This window comes from Danio rerio, chromosome 7 (genome assembly GCF_052040795.2).
Source record: "Danio rerio strain M-AB ecotype USA chromosome 7, GRCz13ab, whole genome shotgun sequence".
NCBI classification, from domain to species: Eukaryota; Metazoa; Chordata; class Actinopteri; order Cypriniformes; family Danionidae; genus Danio; species Danio rerio.
Genome location: NC_141027.1, coordinates 73,532,501 through 73,549,346, shown reverse-complemented (window position 1 = coordinate 73,549,346; position 16,846 = coordinate 73,532,501). Strand labels below are relative to the sequence as shown.

Genomic DNA, 16,846 nt, shown 5'->3' with positions numbered 1-16,846 from the left:
ATGAAAATGCCTTGTTTCCTTTAAACAAGACATGAGCCAGTCCTTGATCCTCAAGAACCATGCTACGGATTTCTTAAGGCGTGTCCAGGAAGAAAAATACTTGATCAGGTAAGTGACTGGATCTTCTTTGAGTTGTGTAACGTTTGTTGCAGCAACATTTTTGACCTCGGGGTCTTCAGATGAAAGGTAGTTGACGTCCTCCTTGTTTACAGGCCACTCACTCTCCGGATGTAAAAGAAAGTGAGGCCCTGACACCCATGTAGTGTTTTGAATAAACACATCCACCTTAACACCTCTAGATGCCATATCAGCTGGATTGCTTGCAGTGTCCACATACCTCCACTGCTCAGGACTGGAAACTTTCAGGATTTGAGAGACCCGATTAGAAACGAAAACTTTGAATCGTGAGGTTTCATTTCGGATGTATTTGAGCACAGATGTACTGTCTGTCCAAAACACAGAATCCAAAAGATCCATATGCATCTCTTTCCTCCAAAGAATGTCCATGCGACTGGCCATGGTAGCAGCAATAAGCTCCATTCTAGGGATGGTTACGGATTTTAACGGAGCCACTCTTGCCTTCCCCATGATGAAAGCACTGTGCATTACTGAATGCTGGTTCTTCAGCAACAGGTAAGACACTGTTCCATACCCATCCTGACTGGCATCACTAAAATGGTGTAACTGGGCTGTAACAACATCTCCAAAGCATGATGGTTTCACACATCGGTCCACCTTAAACACATCCAACAAATGCAGCTGCTGCAGCCATTTCAGCCAATCCTTTGACACGGACTCCGGCACAGTGTCATCCCAGCCAATTTCTCTCCTGCACAAATCTCTCAGAATTTTCTTTGCTGTTAAAATGACAGGGCTTAGCATTCCCAGAGGGTCATAAATTGAACTGATAGTAGAGAGAATTCCTCTTCTGGTGAGTGGTCTATCCTTTAGTACAATCTTGAACTTAAAACAGTCTGATTTTATGCACCATTCCAAACCCAGCACTCTCTCCACAGGTAATGAATCCAACTCCATGTTTAACCGTTCCATGCCTCTTGCTCTGTGACTTTCAGGGATAGCTTCCAATACACCAGGCCTGTTGGTTATCCATTTTGTGAGGGAAAACCCACCCCTGGCACACAGAGAAACCAGCTCCTGGTAAAGTGACACTGCTTCCTTCTCTGTAACAACTGACACAAGGCAGTCATCTACATAAAAAGAGTTCAATAATTTGTCTACTGCATTCTCACTGTAGTGACATCCATAATCCTCTGCACACCTTCTGAGGGCATAATTGGCACAACTAGGTGATGATGCTGCCCCAAACAAATGCACCTTCATACGGTATTCAACAGGTTGCTGTTCCACATCTCCATTAGGCCACCAAAGAAACCTAAGCAGGTCTGAGTAATCCGAAGAGACCCGTACCTGGTAAAACATGGATTCAACATCAGCCATGATTACTACTGGTTCCTTTCTAAAACGAGTCATGACTCCTATCAAAGAACTCGTAAGATCTGGGCCCTGTAAGAGCTGAGCATTCAACGATGTTCCTTGATAACTCGCTGCACAGTCAAACACAACTCTCATCTTTCCCTTGGTGGGATGAAACACTCCATGGTGTGGTATATACCATACCTTTCCATCACTGCGGTCTAGTTCCTCTACAGGCACCTTCTCAGCATAATCTTTAAGAAGCAGATCATTCATAAAGTTGTTATATTCAGCATGAAATAATGAATCTTTCTGAAACCTCCTTTTCAGATGATGCAAACGCTGTTCGACAATGTTCTTGTTTTTTGGCATGCTGACGTCAATGCTCCTTAATGGTAATGCAATTTGGTAGTGCCCATTCACATGTTTTACTGAATTACTCACTAGTTCTAGGAATTTTTGATCTTCTCTTGACATACCAGCATAATCATCGAGACGGTTTTCAGGGAAGTCAGTTTTAAACTGTTGGTGCCAAATCTCATCCAGATTTACAGCTGACACTCTATTAACCATTACCAGGGGCTGTTTCCAGTTAACCCTTTCTCCACTGTCTCCCATCAGTGGTCCATTAACAGTCCAGCCCAACATGGTTCTAATGGCATATGGTCCATCATTTACACTGCTTACCACTTGTAATGGTTCCAGTGCTTTAGGGACATTGGTTCCTATCAGGAGTTCTATTTCGGAATCGATCTGAGGTAAATGAATGTGTTTTAAGTAAGACCATCTTTTAATATCCCTATTAGTTGGAATATTTCCTCGGTGCACTGGCATGGACTCTTGTGTATAAACTTTTGGCAGCTCAAGAAAACGATCTCCTTCCAGAGCTGCAACCTCCAAACCAGATATAATGTTGCTACTCACAACCTTCTCCTGCCCCATGGTTCGTAGAAGAATACGCCCCTTCCTTCCTGTAAGGTGAAGCTTGTGCATCAAGTTCTCTGTACAAAACACTGCAGTGCTCCCTTGGTCCAAAAATGCATAGGTATTAATAATTTTGCTTCCTTTATTAGATTTTACCTGAACCGGTACTATGGGTAGCTTGCAGTCCTCATCTCCAGCCCCTGTAAGACCACTTGACACCAGCATGTTGTCAACAGGCACCACTGTGTTCCTCTCAGTCTGCTCAGTAACATGTGCAGGTTCCCTATGAAGTACTGTAGGATGCTTAAGGTTACACTTTGAACAGGAAATCCTTTTACGGCAATTTTTACTGATGTGTCCTCCTGTACACAAACAGCCAAAACATATACCATTTTCCCTCAAGAAGCCTATCTTCTTCTCGTGTACCATCTTCCCCAGCTGTACACACATATCTAGGGTGTGTCCTCCTCCACAGCACATACACACTTTCTTATCTGTTGTTATAATTTCCTTCCTTTTCTTTTCAGACTGACATTTACTTTCCACAGCGCCCACACTGGTCGCAAAGCTGATTCCTTTGTTTCCTGATCGATATTGTGACTTAAGTTTGTTCATTCCTTTATTTCCACTTACTGATGTAGTGTCTTGTATGTTACCAAACACCGGATCTGTGAGTATTTTCACTTGCTTCTCAATGAAATCAGCAATGTCTTTGAACTTAACTCTCTGGTTATTTCTTTCCTGCAGCTCACAAACCTGGCTCCTCCATCGATCTCTGAGTTTATATGGAAGTTTTTTAATAATACACAACATATTAGAAGGCATGTCTAAGTCATGAAGATACTGCACATCCTCCATTGCATTACAACAGCCTCTGAGAAAGAAACTGAAATCCTGCAGAGCCTTCACATCCTCGGTTTTAATTGGAGACCATAAAAGGGCTTTGTCCATATAAGCAGAGGCCACTTTCTGTTCGTCCCCAAACTGTTCCTTCAACAAAGTTTTTGCTTTCAAATATCCTCGATCTGGATTCATATAATGACAGCTCCCCACAAGTGCTTTAGCATGGCCCCTTGTATATTGCTCCAAGAAATACAAACGGTCACAGTTGTCATTTATATTTTTCTCAATACCATTCTCAAAAGCTCTAATAAAAGAGTGGTATTTCAGTGGGTCACCATCAAATATGGGTATTTCTCTTTTTGGTAAAGCTGAAAGCCCCTGTTGCTGCATCAACAGTGTTGTTACCTCATTCTGTTTCTTCATGAGACCAAGAACACAATTTTTGGTTTCCGAATCCATGAAAATATTTGTATTGAAATCATGTGGTCCTTGTGAATCTTGCATGTCGAAAGAATTCAGGCGGTTTTGCGAAAATGGTGGGTCAATGATGTTTGATGGAGTTATATTGTCCAACACTGGAGTAAGCTTGACTTTGGGTTTAGCTCCTAAATATCTCTCCTTATTTGAATCTGATGGAATAAATTCACCTGCATCAACATTGAGTGGTTGTTTAGACTGTTTTGCCACATAAGAGTTCATCCCATCTGAAACATTTGATGTCAGTATCACACTTGTTGTTGTACTGTGTGTTTTGAGAACCTCAAGTTTTGCCTGTTCTCCTGCAATTTCAGCATCCAGTTGCAATCTTTCTTTCCTTTTACGCAACTTTTCCTCCTCTTCTTCCAGTGCATGTCTTTCTTCTAATAATTTTTTCTTCATGGCTAAAGCAGCCAACTCAGCTTGGGCTTTTAAACGTGCAGATGAGGTTGAAGAATGTTTTGGCAGTGATGATTTGTTACAGCTTATGTTTGAGACACTATCACGTGGATTAATTTCATCCTCATTTTCAACTTCATTTGATTTTGCAGAAATCACATTTTCGTTCATTTCTGTTGCATTCTGTGAAACACCCTGGGTTTGCTCAGTTTCACTGATCCATTGCTCAGTTTGGTTTTGAAACACACTGCTGTAATTCATTATGCTTAAAAACCATTCCTTTTGTTTAAGAAATTCATCCTCAGGAAGTAATGGCATAAGTTCATCATGTGCATTAACAGCACTCTCACACATTGTGTTTAAAGTCATTAAACATTGCTTTATTTGAAGGATGTTTGCCTTTTGTTTCATATATTCTTTCATTCTTGGTATCAACCCTTTGATTTTATCAACAGCACGTTTACGTTCACATTGCAATCTCTCAATTTTATTCAGCAAGGCCTTTTGAGTGAGTTTGCTTTCCCTTTTCTTTCCCATCTCTTCAAGCGAGCACGGGGTACCACCAGTTTGACTCATAGTGACTCTTTTGATTCAGTGTTCAGTGAATCACAACATCCAAACACAATGCAACGTTTGAACACGCTCAAACGATTCGATTCAATTCAACAGCAGTTCATTTTCCTTCCAAACAACATCACGGCATCACACAAACAAGCCGCAAAGTGCAGACTTCCTACAGACACCAAAGTAAGTCGCGCGACCTCGCGCATCCGATTTGCATTCCAAACAACTTTAACATGCACCAATGCCAACCAGATTCCTCATCCACACATATATCCACAGATAAACTTATCTGTCCTATGAAAACGAACACATGACGTGGCCCATTTGGTTTGCAATCGCATCACTTACTTGGCGTCTTCCTGATTCGTCTTTGCGCTGATTTTGCGAGCGATGATTTTCCTGATAAGATGCCGTTTTTTGTTGACAAAATATTGCGACTTCCTGATGCCTCCTATAAGTCGCTCGAGAGGCAGTGAGGGTCCTTTATATTTGTGACGCGCTGGTGGCTTTAGACAGAGACACTGAGCCCAAGATGTTATATGGAAAGACTTTATGTAACTTGAAGCATGAAAAAACAATACAGCAATTTGTGTCTTTGAATACCTGTATGGTGCCGATTATTGCGTTGGTGTGATGATTGTTGCGTGTGCCGTTGTGATACAGTTTTGCGTTGCTTGGTTTGCGCTGCTGTTTGCGTGGCTGTTTGCGTGGCTGTTTGCGCTGCTGTTTGCGTGGCTGTTTGCGGTCAACAAAAAATACGGCTACCCCACTCTCCTTCTCTCCTTCCACCTGTGTGATTGTGCACGCGCTTTATATGTTCGAGCAGGTGCCAGTTATGCCCACGTGACCAAAACATAAAACGTCACTGTGAAACTCAAACCAATCAGTATACAAATAAACATTATAATTAAATGAAAAGTAATATGGCTCCTATATAGTCAATTAACTTAAGTTGCATGTTTTTTGGATGGTGGAAGGAAACCGGGGAAACCCGGGGGAAACCCACGTGAGCATGGGGAGAACGTGTAAACTCCGCACAGAAATGTCGGCTGGCTTGGTAAGGACTAGAACCAGTGACATTCTTGCTGTAAGGCAACAGTGCTAACCACTGAGCCACCGTGCCACCCATCTAAGAAAGGAGGAGGAGTAAGAGTGGAAGAGGGGATTCTTCCAAACGAATATATCTGTTATATGGAACTTAGGGTATTTATAGTGGCTTAAGAATCTCTTGATTGGTGAATCATGAATTGAATAATGTGGGATCTGCCGCAAGCAATCATAAGCACATGATCCTCTCAAATATTTTTTACCAATAAACTTCACTTATGCAACTAGCCTTATTGCATTTGCATTAAATAAATGATGCAAAATGTTTTGCTAAGATTTAGTGTGGGCATTTTACTCTTTTTTTTTTTTTTTTTGCACCATTGTTATTGTAGTGTCCTAATTGTACAACAGGGCTTTGTTCTGTAGACTATCAAAAAAATATTGCTTAAGAGGGCTAATAATACTGACCTTAAAAAACTTAAACTTAAAGAACTACTTTTATTCAAGCCGAAATAAAACAAATAAGACTTTCTCCAGAAGAAAAAATATTATCAGAATTACTATTAAAATGTCTTTGCTCTATTGAATATCACTTGAGAAATATTTGAAAAACAATTGTTCTGCCCTCACTCCGGCGTCTCTCTTGTCAAAGTTAGACAGACAGATAAACTCTTTCCATCACGTGAGATTGTGGGAGAATGCTGCTTTATTCCATGCCACATTGAGTATGTTGAAACAGAGTGACACTATGTAAAAAGATGTACATAAAATGAGCTATCGTTTTCTATGTACATAACAATAATATCTGAGATAGAATATAAATACAAACAGATAATAAACTGACAGACAATGCTTCTACAGATGATCACAGGATGAGTGGATTGGAAGTGTATTCTTGTAGGGTGTTCTTTTTAAATGAGGCAAATAACTGATTCTAACTGTTAGAATGTTTCTTCTTAAAAGAAGCTAAATGACTAGGCATTAACTTATAGATTCTAAATACTAATATTTAGTAGATGATCCAGCACAACAATAATTATTCACAAAAGAGCTAATAACTTTGACTTCAACTTTATATATTGTGCAGTCCTTGTTAAAGAACTCAATGATTAACCTTAAAGGGATATACATGAGCTCATGTGTCCTATTTTGACTGCTATGCCATAATAAATTGTGAAAATATCCAATCGAAGAAGGCTTTACAGACCAAGCGGAATCTTATGTTGGCTGTCAGTACAGAATTTGGGATGCCGAATTTGGCATGGCGTAACTTCCCATTCTGAATTCACACTGCGCCAGATTCTGCTTCCAAATTCCGACTGATGAAAGTTGAATGTGCTGTGCAGTTTGTTATTTGCATAATAAATGACTATAGGAAGGTTTTAATTTATATTTTTTACAGATATCGAATTTTTTATTAGGATATGTGATTTAATAAATTTGTATTGCAAAAATAAATATTGTTTTCATATTTAAACAATTTAAATGCCTCTTTTGCACAATATAAAACATTTAATCCCTCTCTTGCACAATATCCTGCACAACATTGTTCAGACATATGTAAAAGTACTTGTATAGCCTGTCTTATGTGTATAGTTAAGTATCTTATAGTATATTTTAGTTATGCATGGCTTTTTTAAAATAGCTCCTATGTCCAGTGTCGTGTTTGTATTTACTGTATGATTCATTTATGTAGCACTGTTGTCTGGCGAGACACAACATTTCGTTTTCTGTATGTCCACACATGTAGCAGAAAAACAATAAAGCTTGACTTGACTTGATTTATTTATTTTAAAACTCTTTAGGAATTGCTTTTAGTACATCCAAATGTGTGGTTATGATGACCCCAACAAGCTAATCCAGCAAAAAATAGTGCTTTAATGTCACTAATGCAGTATTTAAACTTCATAGTTAAATAGAAAATGAGGTGGTCCACTTTTTGAGAAAAAAAAGAAGCACCCATTTCACCAGGGTGGCTACAGGCCTGAATATAGTCTCTTTTAAGTAAATCTGGTCCAGAGTTTTGTTCATTTTGTTCTTACGGTAGACTATTTGTTACCTGTTCTGTGTCAAGTGATGTGCCGATTTGACTCAGCTGGGCTTTGACGGCGCTCTTCACCTCATCTTTGCTCATCTTTATTAAGGAATATTGAATTGTAAACGTCCCGTATGAAATTGCGCTCCCTTTTTTGCCTAAATCATAGGGAAAGAGTTATAAGAGGCACTTTATAGCTGTAACAGAATAGCTTGTAAAATGAGAAATGAACGCACAAGACACCAACACGAGGAGATCCATCTTTAAAGGTCTGATCGAGTTCGCTTTAATGTCAAAATCTTCATTATTTCCTTTTTGTGGATTCATCACCTTGTTGCGTTTTTGTAAGCAGTTTCTCTTAGAACTGTCTTTCTAGATAAGAGAAAAAAAGTTGTTGGAAAAAAACGGTTATTAAAAGCAGAGTATATTATGGTTAAAGTAAAGTCTAAAGCCACGATCACACTGCACATTTCGCCCCATGGACTTCCATTCATACGCATGTGAATGCGACAGACTGGAAACCCAAGCTTGTGTGACAAGTTCTGCAAAGTTCAAGCTTAGTGAACTCTGTTGTGTCATGTGTCTGCATGGGACCAATCAAAACATGACGTCTCTGTGCAGAAATGTAAAATATGGACCAGTCGCTCGCTTATTGAAATGTCTAATCATCTTGTTTAATCCTGCGCCTTTTCACAGCATTATATGAAAAATTTTGGGATGCTCGAAATCTAGTGTGACCACAGCATAAGAACGGAAAGTAAGAAATTTTGGTTACACTTTAGAGTAAAGGTCCATTAGTTAATGTTAGCTAATGTATTTACTGACATTATCTACAACCTTAAATCTGAAAAAGTTGGGACAGTAAGGAAAATGCAAATAAAAAAGCCACACATTCTCTATTGGAGACAGGTCGGGACTGTAGGCAGGCCAGTCAATTCCCTTTATCCTCTTCCGCACATCCTGATTTTGCCAAGTACGATGCAGTCCTGGATTAACATTTATACTGATCCTGGAACATAATTTTTGTTTGAAAATATAATCCATACCTGTTCCCATACCCCTAAACTCAACCATAACTGTAATTGCACTTCAAAATGCACCACACATTCTCTAATGAAAACAAGTCGGGACTGTAGGCAGGCCAGTCAAGTACCTGTTTCCCCTTCCGCATGTCATGATTTTGCCAAGTTTGATGCGATCCTGGATTAATATCTATGTTGATCCTGGAACCTAATTTTTGTTTGAAAATATAACCCATTCCTGTTCCTTACCCCCAAAACCCAACCATACCTGTAATTACACTTCAAAATAATCGGAGACAGGTCGGTACTAAAGGCAGGCCAGTCATGTTTGTTTTTTAGTAAATACATTAACCAATGGACTATTATTCAGTGTTACTGAAATTTATTAAGCATTTTAGTAAGATTAAACATAAGTTCACTGTGTGTTTTAGACTATACTTACGCGGGATTGCTTTGATTTACCGCCATCTTGCACATACCATGAAATGTCATCGCAGTCTGCATTTTGCAATTGCAGTTGGATTGTATCATGATTATCAGTTTCACCACAACTTGAGCAGCTGAAAGAAAATACAAATGCATCCAGATGAGGATAATTATAGATAACTAAAAATAAAATCATATTTGGTCATAAAAAAAATATTGCTAATATTAAATCATTAATTATACTATTTACTCACTCATGTTTCCAAATTTTTCTGAATTTCTTTACACAAAATAAGGCATTCTGGAGAACCCTTAAAACCTGTAATCTTTGACTTTTATATTTGTTTTTCCTACTATTGAAGTTAATGGTTACAGATCTTCAGCATTCTTCAAAATATCTTCTTTTGTGTTCAACACAAAAAAAAAGTGTTTCTCAATTTTCAGTTGAACTATCCCTTTAAGACTAACAATGTGCACTAGCAATGCAAACTCTGTGATATTTCATTGTCCTGCAGACTTTAGGAAAGCATGCAAATAGAAAAGTCGCCAACAAATTAAGACACCAATAAAGATCAGGATAATTATAATGAACTTAAACTATTTGTTATATGAAAGAAAAAATGAAGAGTGTTGAAAACATGCAACCATTGCCTTTCATAGTAGGAAAAACAAATATGGATGCCAATGGTTACAGGTTTCCAGAATTCTTTAAAATATCTTCTTTTGTGTTCAACAGAGGAAAGAAGTCAAACCGGTTGGAACAAGTGTTTCTCAATTTTCAGGTGGACTATCTCTTTAAGACTAACTAGCAAAATAAACACTGCCAATCTAAATTTTCCTGCAGGCTACAAGAAAAAATGCAAATAGAAAAGTCACCAACAGATTATATATATGTAAAACATTCTCAGGTTCTCTACATTTACTGTAATGTATGTACCTGAAATGTTAACATTTGCTTATTCTATAAAGGTTTGATATCATTACTTCCAAGTAAAAAAAACTCTTCTGAAGTTAAAACTCATAAATAAAAATTATCCAAAATAAAGGTACACGGGCTGTCACTGGGGTGGTTCCTTTTTAAAAGGTACACATTTGTACTTAAGGGGTCCATACTGGTACCTCAAAAGTATATATTAGTACCTGAAAAATTTAGGAGAAACACTTTTGTACTTTTTAGGTACTAAAATGTACCCTTAAGGTATTAATATGGACCTTTTAGGTACAAATTTGGGTCCCACATTATATTAAGTGTCCTTAACTACTATGTACTTGCATCAAAAAATAAATACAATGTACTTACTGTGTTCATAATGTAATTGAGAACACTTGTGGTGCTTTTGAGTTGGGATAGGGGTAGAGTTATGGACAGGTTTGGTGGCATGGGTAGGTTTAAGGGTGGGTTAAAGTGTAAGGGATGGTCAACAGTGTATTTGCAAATGTAATTACAGAAGTTAATTTCAGATGTAATTACATACAGGTATTTAATCAGGCATGTATACAGTAAATACATGTATTTACACAATAAGTACATTGTAACAACTATTTATTCCTTTGTATGTACATATTAGTTAAGGCAACTTAATATAAAGTGGGACCCAAATTTGTTTCTTTTAAAAAGGAACCACCTCAGTGACAGCCTGTATACCTTTATTTGTGTATTGTCTAAAAATGAATATAAAAATTGCTTAAAACATGCATATTTTTCATGATTGTTATTTCAACCAATTTCCATTTCATGCTTTAATTATCCACTTATTTATGTTAAATTAATCTGTACATTTTTAGCAGTTTGCTAAAAACAAACAAACAAAAAAAACACATACAGTACGTTTACCAGACGTTTACATACACTATAAAAAAGGCACATGACATTCAAAAAAAAAAAGTCTGATGTAAAATCATGCTAAATGTTGACTACTTTAGATCCGTTAGGGTTACTAAAATGATTTACATTTGCAAAAAATGGCAGAATAACAAGATTTTTTAAAGATATTTTTTATTAACTTCTAGACAGTCAAAAGTTTACTTACATTTCCTTAGTATTTTTTTTTAGCTTTGCCTTTAAACCACATAACTTGGGTCAAATGCTTTAGGTATCCTTCCTCAAGCTTCTCACAAAAGTTTGGTGGAGTTTTGTCCTATTCCTCCTGAAAGAATTGGTGTAACTGAGTCAAATTTGTTGGCTGTCTTGCTCGCACAAGCTTTTTCAACTCTGCTCACAAATTTCCTGGGTTGAGATCAGGGCTTTGTGATGGCCACTCCAAAACATTCACTCTGTTGTCTCTAAAGCACTTTAATTGGTAACACTTTACAATAAGGTTCATTAGTTAATGCATTTACTAATATGAACTAATGATGAACACCACATGTACAGCATTTATTAATCATAATTGAACATTTACTAAAGCATTATTAACATCCAAGTCCATGCTTGTTGACATTGGTTAATGCACCATGATGAGTTAACATGAACTAACAATGAACAACTGTATTTTCATTAACCAATGTTAACTAACATGAACAAATACCGTAGTAAATGTAATGTTCATTGTTTGTTCATATTAGTAAATGCATAAATTAAAATTAACTAATGAACCTTATTGTAAAGTGTGACCCTTTAATCAATTTGGCAGTATGCTTAGGGTCATGGTTTGTTTGGAAGACCCATTATAACCAAATTTCCTGGCTGATGTCTTCTTCATGATGCCATCTATTCTGTGAAGTGCATCCTCCTGCAGCAAAACAGCCCCACAACATGATGCTGCCGCCCCCATTCTTTACGATTGGAATAGGCTTGTAAGCTTCTCTCTTTGTCCTCCAAATCTGGTCATTATGAACAAACAGTTCAATCTTATTTCCATCAGAGCACAGGACATGTCTACAAAAATTAATCTTTTTGCCAGTGTAATTTAGTTAATTGTAATCTGGCTTTTTAAGATGCTTTTGGAGTAATGGCTTCTTCCTTGCTGAGTGGCCTTTCAGCACATGTTGGTATTGACTCATTTCACTGTGTATAATGAAACTCTCTTTTTCAGAGGCATAATAATCTTATTGTATGTAAACTTTTGACTTTCAAGAAAAGTAAAAAAAAAAAAAAAAAAAAAATATATATATATATATATATATATATATATATATATATATATATATATATATATATATATAATCTCTCTTATTATTTTGCTATTAAGCAAATAGAAACAGCTTTGGTGATCCTATCTTACCTTAAAGAGAAAAAGTTTAGTCACATTTAACATCTGACATTTAAAAAAATGTGCCTTTTTATTCAGTTTATGTAAACTTCTGGTTTAACTGTATGTAATTGTAAATATATATACAATTGCAGGGTATTAGAAGATAAATGTGTGACTTACGTGACTGTCAAACTGTCTTGGTAATTGTTAGAGCTGTAACATATCCAATTCACAGCCGGCGTTTTGGAAGGTCTCTGTTTTACAGAGCACATCAAAAGAGTTAGAAAATCATAATCTAGAAATTCGTTTTTTAAATAACGTTTCCTTTCCACAGATAAAAAATGAATAAATACAGACCATTAGATTAGGATTTAGGATTTTCAATAAATAAATATTATAAAAATATCAGTTTGCTATCATCATAGAACTGACTAGCTGAAAGTTAACATATCTTGAGTAAGGAAAAGTGTCATAATCACAAAATACATTTAGACAGGATCTTAAAGATTTCATATAAATTGTGCTTACATCTAATAAACAAAGAAGAAACTGTTCCAGTTTTACTGTTCTGTTTATAACTAAAATCTACTGAACTTTTTAATGTGATCACCTTAGGAATAAAAAGAGGATACACAGCTCTTTCCAGGATAACATGAGGAGATTCTGTATTATGGGGAAAAAAATACATATATTAGTTTAGTGAAACTGGGATGTAAACATGTTTTGACTAATTTCTTATAAGTACAGATATAAAGGGCACCTATAGTATGTTCCAAATCAACCTTTGGAATCTCTTTGGACAGGAATGTGTGTAGGTATAGTGTGTCCACAGGAATGTTGGTGTAATACAAACCCAATAAGTTTATTTATTTTTAAATTGAATGCTAAAGCGAATATGCAATAAAGTTCGTTGTGTGGGAAGAAGAAGACGGGGTCGACGATTTCAGGTAAGCACAAATATTTATTAATTTTTATGTGCTGGGCAATCATGTGCCTGTGTGTGTGTGGGTAGAGTCTGTGTGTCAAGCCCTCCTCTCTCCGGCCCAATCACTAGAAAATACAGGTGTTATTGGTTATTTGTGACTAGACCACTGATTAGCTGCCGGTTTCTCCGCTTGTTCCCCCCTTTTTGGGTGTTCAATCATGCCTTACCCAACACAGAATAGTATCAAAAATTCAAGCCATTGTGAGGCCCACCATGTGATGTGTAACAGTATGGTTTTCTCCACCATAATAATGCATATAACCGTGTCCACAGGACAGGATTTGCAAAGAAACTGGGATTAAAAGATCTGTTTCAACTCTCCGTGATCCAACTGCACTCCAGGTTTTTAAAATCAATGCATGTTTGTAATTGTCATGTTCACCAGCGAACAACCACCAGATGTCGCTGGTAAACACTCACACACAAACACACACTTAGAACTACACTTCCGCCTTTTCCTGGACTACATTTTCATACATGCACTTCTCCCTGACACCCATGCTCATTCATTTAACCTGATTGCATTCACCACCTGAACCTTGTCATAGACTGATATCTCACCACTTATAAGCCACTCATGAACCCATCCAGTTTTCAGAGTCTTGTTTATCTGTAAGGTGACATTACAAAGCGTTATCCTGGTCTTGTTTTCCTGTGTTTTGATCTTAGCCTTGTTTATCCAGTTCTCCTGTTTAGCCGCCTGCCTTCTGACCCCTCGCCTATGTTTGACTACAATTCTGGACTGCCTGTATAGATCTGTTTGCACCTGTGTTGACCATTGCTTGCCTGACTATTCTGAATAAACCTGCATTTGGATCCTACCTTCTGTTGTCAGTGTCACTCCCCTGCGTTACAGTAATAAAGACAGTCAAAGCAACAAGTCATCAAACTACTGTATAATGATTTCCAAAGGATCATGTGATGCTGTAGACTTTAAAAACATTCAATAAGAAAACAGTTATTTAAAATTCTAGTAACATTTCACAATTTAACAGTACTGTTTTTTAATCAAATAAATGCAGCCTTCATGGGCAGAAGGTTTCCGAACCTTTGACGGTATAGATTTTATTCATTCATTCATTTTCTTTTTGGCTTAGTCCTTTAATTAATCTGGGATCGCCACAGAGGAATGAACCGCCAACTTATCCAGCCTATGTTTTTATGGAGCGGATGCCCTTTAAGCTGCAACCCTTCACTTGGGAAGCACATAGACACTCATTCACACACACTACAGACAATTTAGCCTAACCGGAGCACCCGGAGGAAACCCATGCGTACACAGGGAGAACATGCAAACTCCACACAGAAACGCCAACTCACCCAGCCGAGGCTAAAACCAGAGACCTTCTTGCTGTGAGGCGACAGCACTACCTACTGCGCCACTGCGTCGCCTTAGTGTAGATTTATTTATTTTCTTGCATAAAATCATTCCCTTCTAATTCATTATACAATGCCTATAGTAAACACAATGATTTGTAGTGCAAACAGTTTTGCTATTTACCTTATTATTTTGTTATTTACCCATGGCGGAGAATCCCTTATACAGCAAGTGAATAGACCTATACAAAAGAGTCAATATATAAACAGCTCTCACTGTCTTTGCAATTGTATTCCACCAACAGGTAGCTTCCTAGCGCAGGACACGGTTCTCCGAAAGACGAAACATCAGCCGTGCAAACCTGGTGTCCATCACAGAGCTCTGAGAAAGACAACAAACATCAACAAAAGCATTTATTACCCCAGCCAGACCAAACAACATTAACAAGGCATGAAGCCATAGAATAGAACAGTCACTGTAAGCCCTTCGACAGCAGTACTAAAGTACATTAATGCAGTACATGAACTCTGCAAACAGCCTACTCAATATGTGTTCACAGTTCAAACATTTTAGCTAATTAGCAGATATTTGCAGGTCCATTAGTAGCCACTCTCTTTTTGTCCTGCATGGTTTGTTGTCCTACTTTGCATCAGTAATAATGTACTGTCGTTTTAAAAACTCAGCTTTGGCATTCAGGGAATAATAATAATAATAATAAGGAGGTCTGTTTACATTTCAGATTTAATTTTGTTTGCGCTGCATTCAGTTGAAAAGAAAGAAGTCTGAAATATTAAGCATCGTATTGCAAGCACCACATAAAATCATCTTTATTCTTTGTGAGGTGGTGATTTTAAAGGGATAGTTCACGCAAAAATAAAAACTTTACTATTATCAATTCAGTCAATTTTGATTAAACTGTCATTTTTTGGAGGGTGGCACGGTGGCTCAGGGGTTAGCACTGTTGCCTCACAGCAAGAAGGTCACTGGTTTGAGTCCCAGCTAGGCAAGTTGGCATTTCTTTGTGGAGTTTGCATATTCTTCCCTTGTTGGTGTGAGTTTCCTCCGGGTGCTCCCCACAGTCCAAACACAAGCGCTATAGGTGAATCGGTCAAACTATATTGACCATTGTGTGTGTGTTTGTGTGTTGTTGTGTGTGTGTGTGTGTGTGTGTGTGTGTGAATGAGTTGTTTTCCCAGTACTGGGTTGTGGCTGGATGGGCATCTGCTACAGACGCTGAGACTGCAGCTCTGCACAAGACTTTTGGCCAGCGGAGAAATTAAAATGGTCGTGCCGAACTGAGTCTGGTTTTCTCAAGTTTTTTTTTTCTTCACCCTCCTATTGGTGAAGTTTTTTTTCCCTCTCCGCTGTCGCCACTGGCTTGCATGGTTCAGGATCTGTAAAGCTACGAATCGATGAATTTGCTCTTCAGTGTTTGGACTCTCAGTAATGATTTTAGACCACACTGAACTGAACTTAAACACTAAAAACTGAACTACCCTGATCCAGTTACTATGACCATTTATGTGAAGCTGCTTTGACACAATCTACATTGTTAAAGCGCTATACAAATAAAGCTGAATTGAATTGAATTGAATATTACATATGCTGCAATAATTGGTGGTTCATTCCACTGTGGCGACCCCTGATAAATAAGGGACTAAGCTGAAAGAAAATGAATCAATGTCATTTTTTGGGTCAACTATCCCTTTAGGCAATTTAAAAATCTATAGTAGTGCTTCTCAACCATGTTCTGCACATTTTCCATAGCTGCGTCCCAAATCGCATACTTATGCACTATTCTACGCCATTTTGTAGTATAAATGGTGTAAGTAGTGTGTTCACACTGAAAACTCTTAAAATAATAAGTGCACTTTAATTACCCGGATGATGCACTCAGTCAGCCGCTAAAATGAAGTGTGTAATGATGGACACTTCACGCACTCAACGACCGCATGTCTGCTTACGTAGCGGAAGGGGCGGAGCTATCGGACGCACATGTTGAATAACTTTATTTATTTTGGATGGTGAAAGCAAAATTCTCCTACGAGAGTGATTATAGCGCCTCCCGATGGTGAATGCGGCAATACTCACGGCAGGTATTATTTGATAATTCTGTTGTTTATTTCACTGATTTGGCAACTGTCAAACGTCATCAGGAAAACGGTTTGAATTTCCGCT

General features: G+C 37.7%; 2 protein-coding genes across 5 annotated transcripts in view; one reads left to right on the top strand and one right to left on the bottom strand.

The window, feature by feature from the left end:
- The window catches only part of znf143a (zinc finger protein 143a), a 705,859-nt gene that overhangs the window by 650,125 nt on the left and 38,888 nt on the right, over nucleotides 1-16,846 (top strand). The gene's annotated exons all lie outside the window — the stretch shown is intronic.
- Nucleotides 1-16,846, bottom strand: part of pkd1l2b (polycystic kidney disease 1 like 2b) — a 57,265-nt gene that overhangs the window by 34,123 nt on the left and 6,296 nt on the right. The window contains exons 1-7 of one of the 4 annotated variants that reach the window (XM_087262124.1): nucleotides 16,549-16,626; nucleotides 14,945-15,049; nucleotides 12,976-13,028; nucleotides 12,546-12,619; nucleotides 9,188-9,305; nucleotides 7,960-8,095; nucleotides 7,748-7,881 (exon numbers count right to left, since the gene is read on the bottom strand). In XM_087262124.1, coding sequence (XP_087118250.1) covers nucleotides 7,748-7,881; nucleotides 7,960-8,050 — 225 coding nt within the window. In that variant the 5' untranslated portion in view covers nucleotides 8,051-8,095; nucleotides 9,188-9,305; nucleotides 12,546-12,619; ... (1 more) ...; nucleotides 14,945-15,049; nucleotides 16,549-16,626. Of the gene's footprint in view, nucleotides 1-4,989; nucleotides 5,479-7,747; nucleotides 7,882-7,959; nucleotides 8,096-9,187; nucleotides 9,306-12,545; nucleotides 12,620-12,975; nucleotides 13,029-14,944; nucleotides 15,050-16,548; nucleotides 16,627-16,846 lie in introns of those variants that run through there. The other 3 variants (XM_087262123.1, XM_087262125.1, XM_087262127.1) reach the window with 3 other exon arrangements.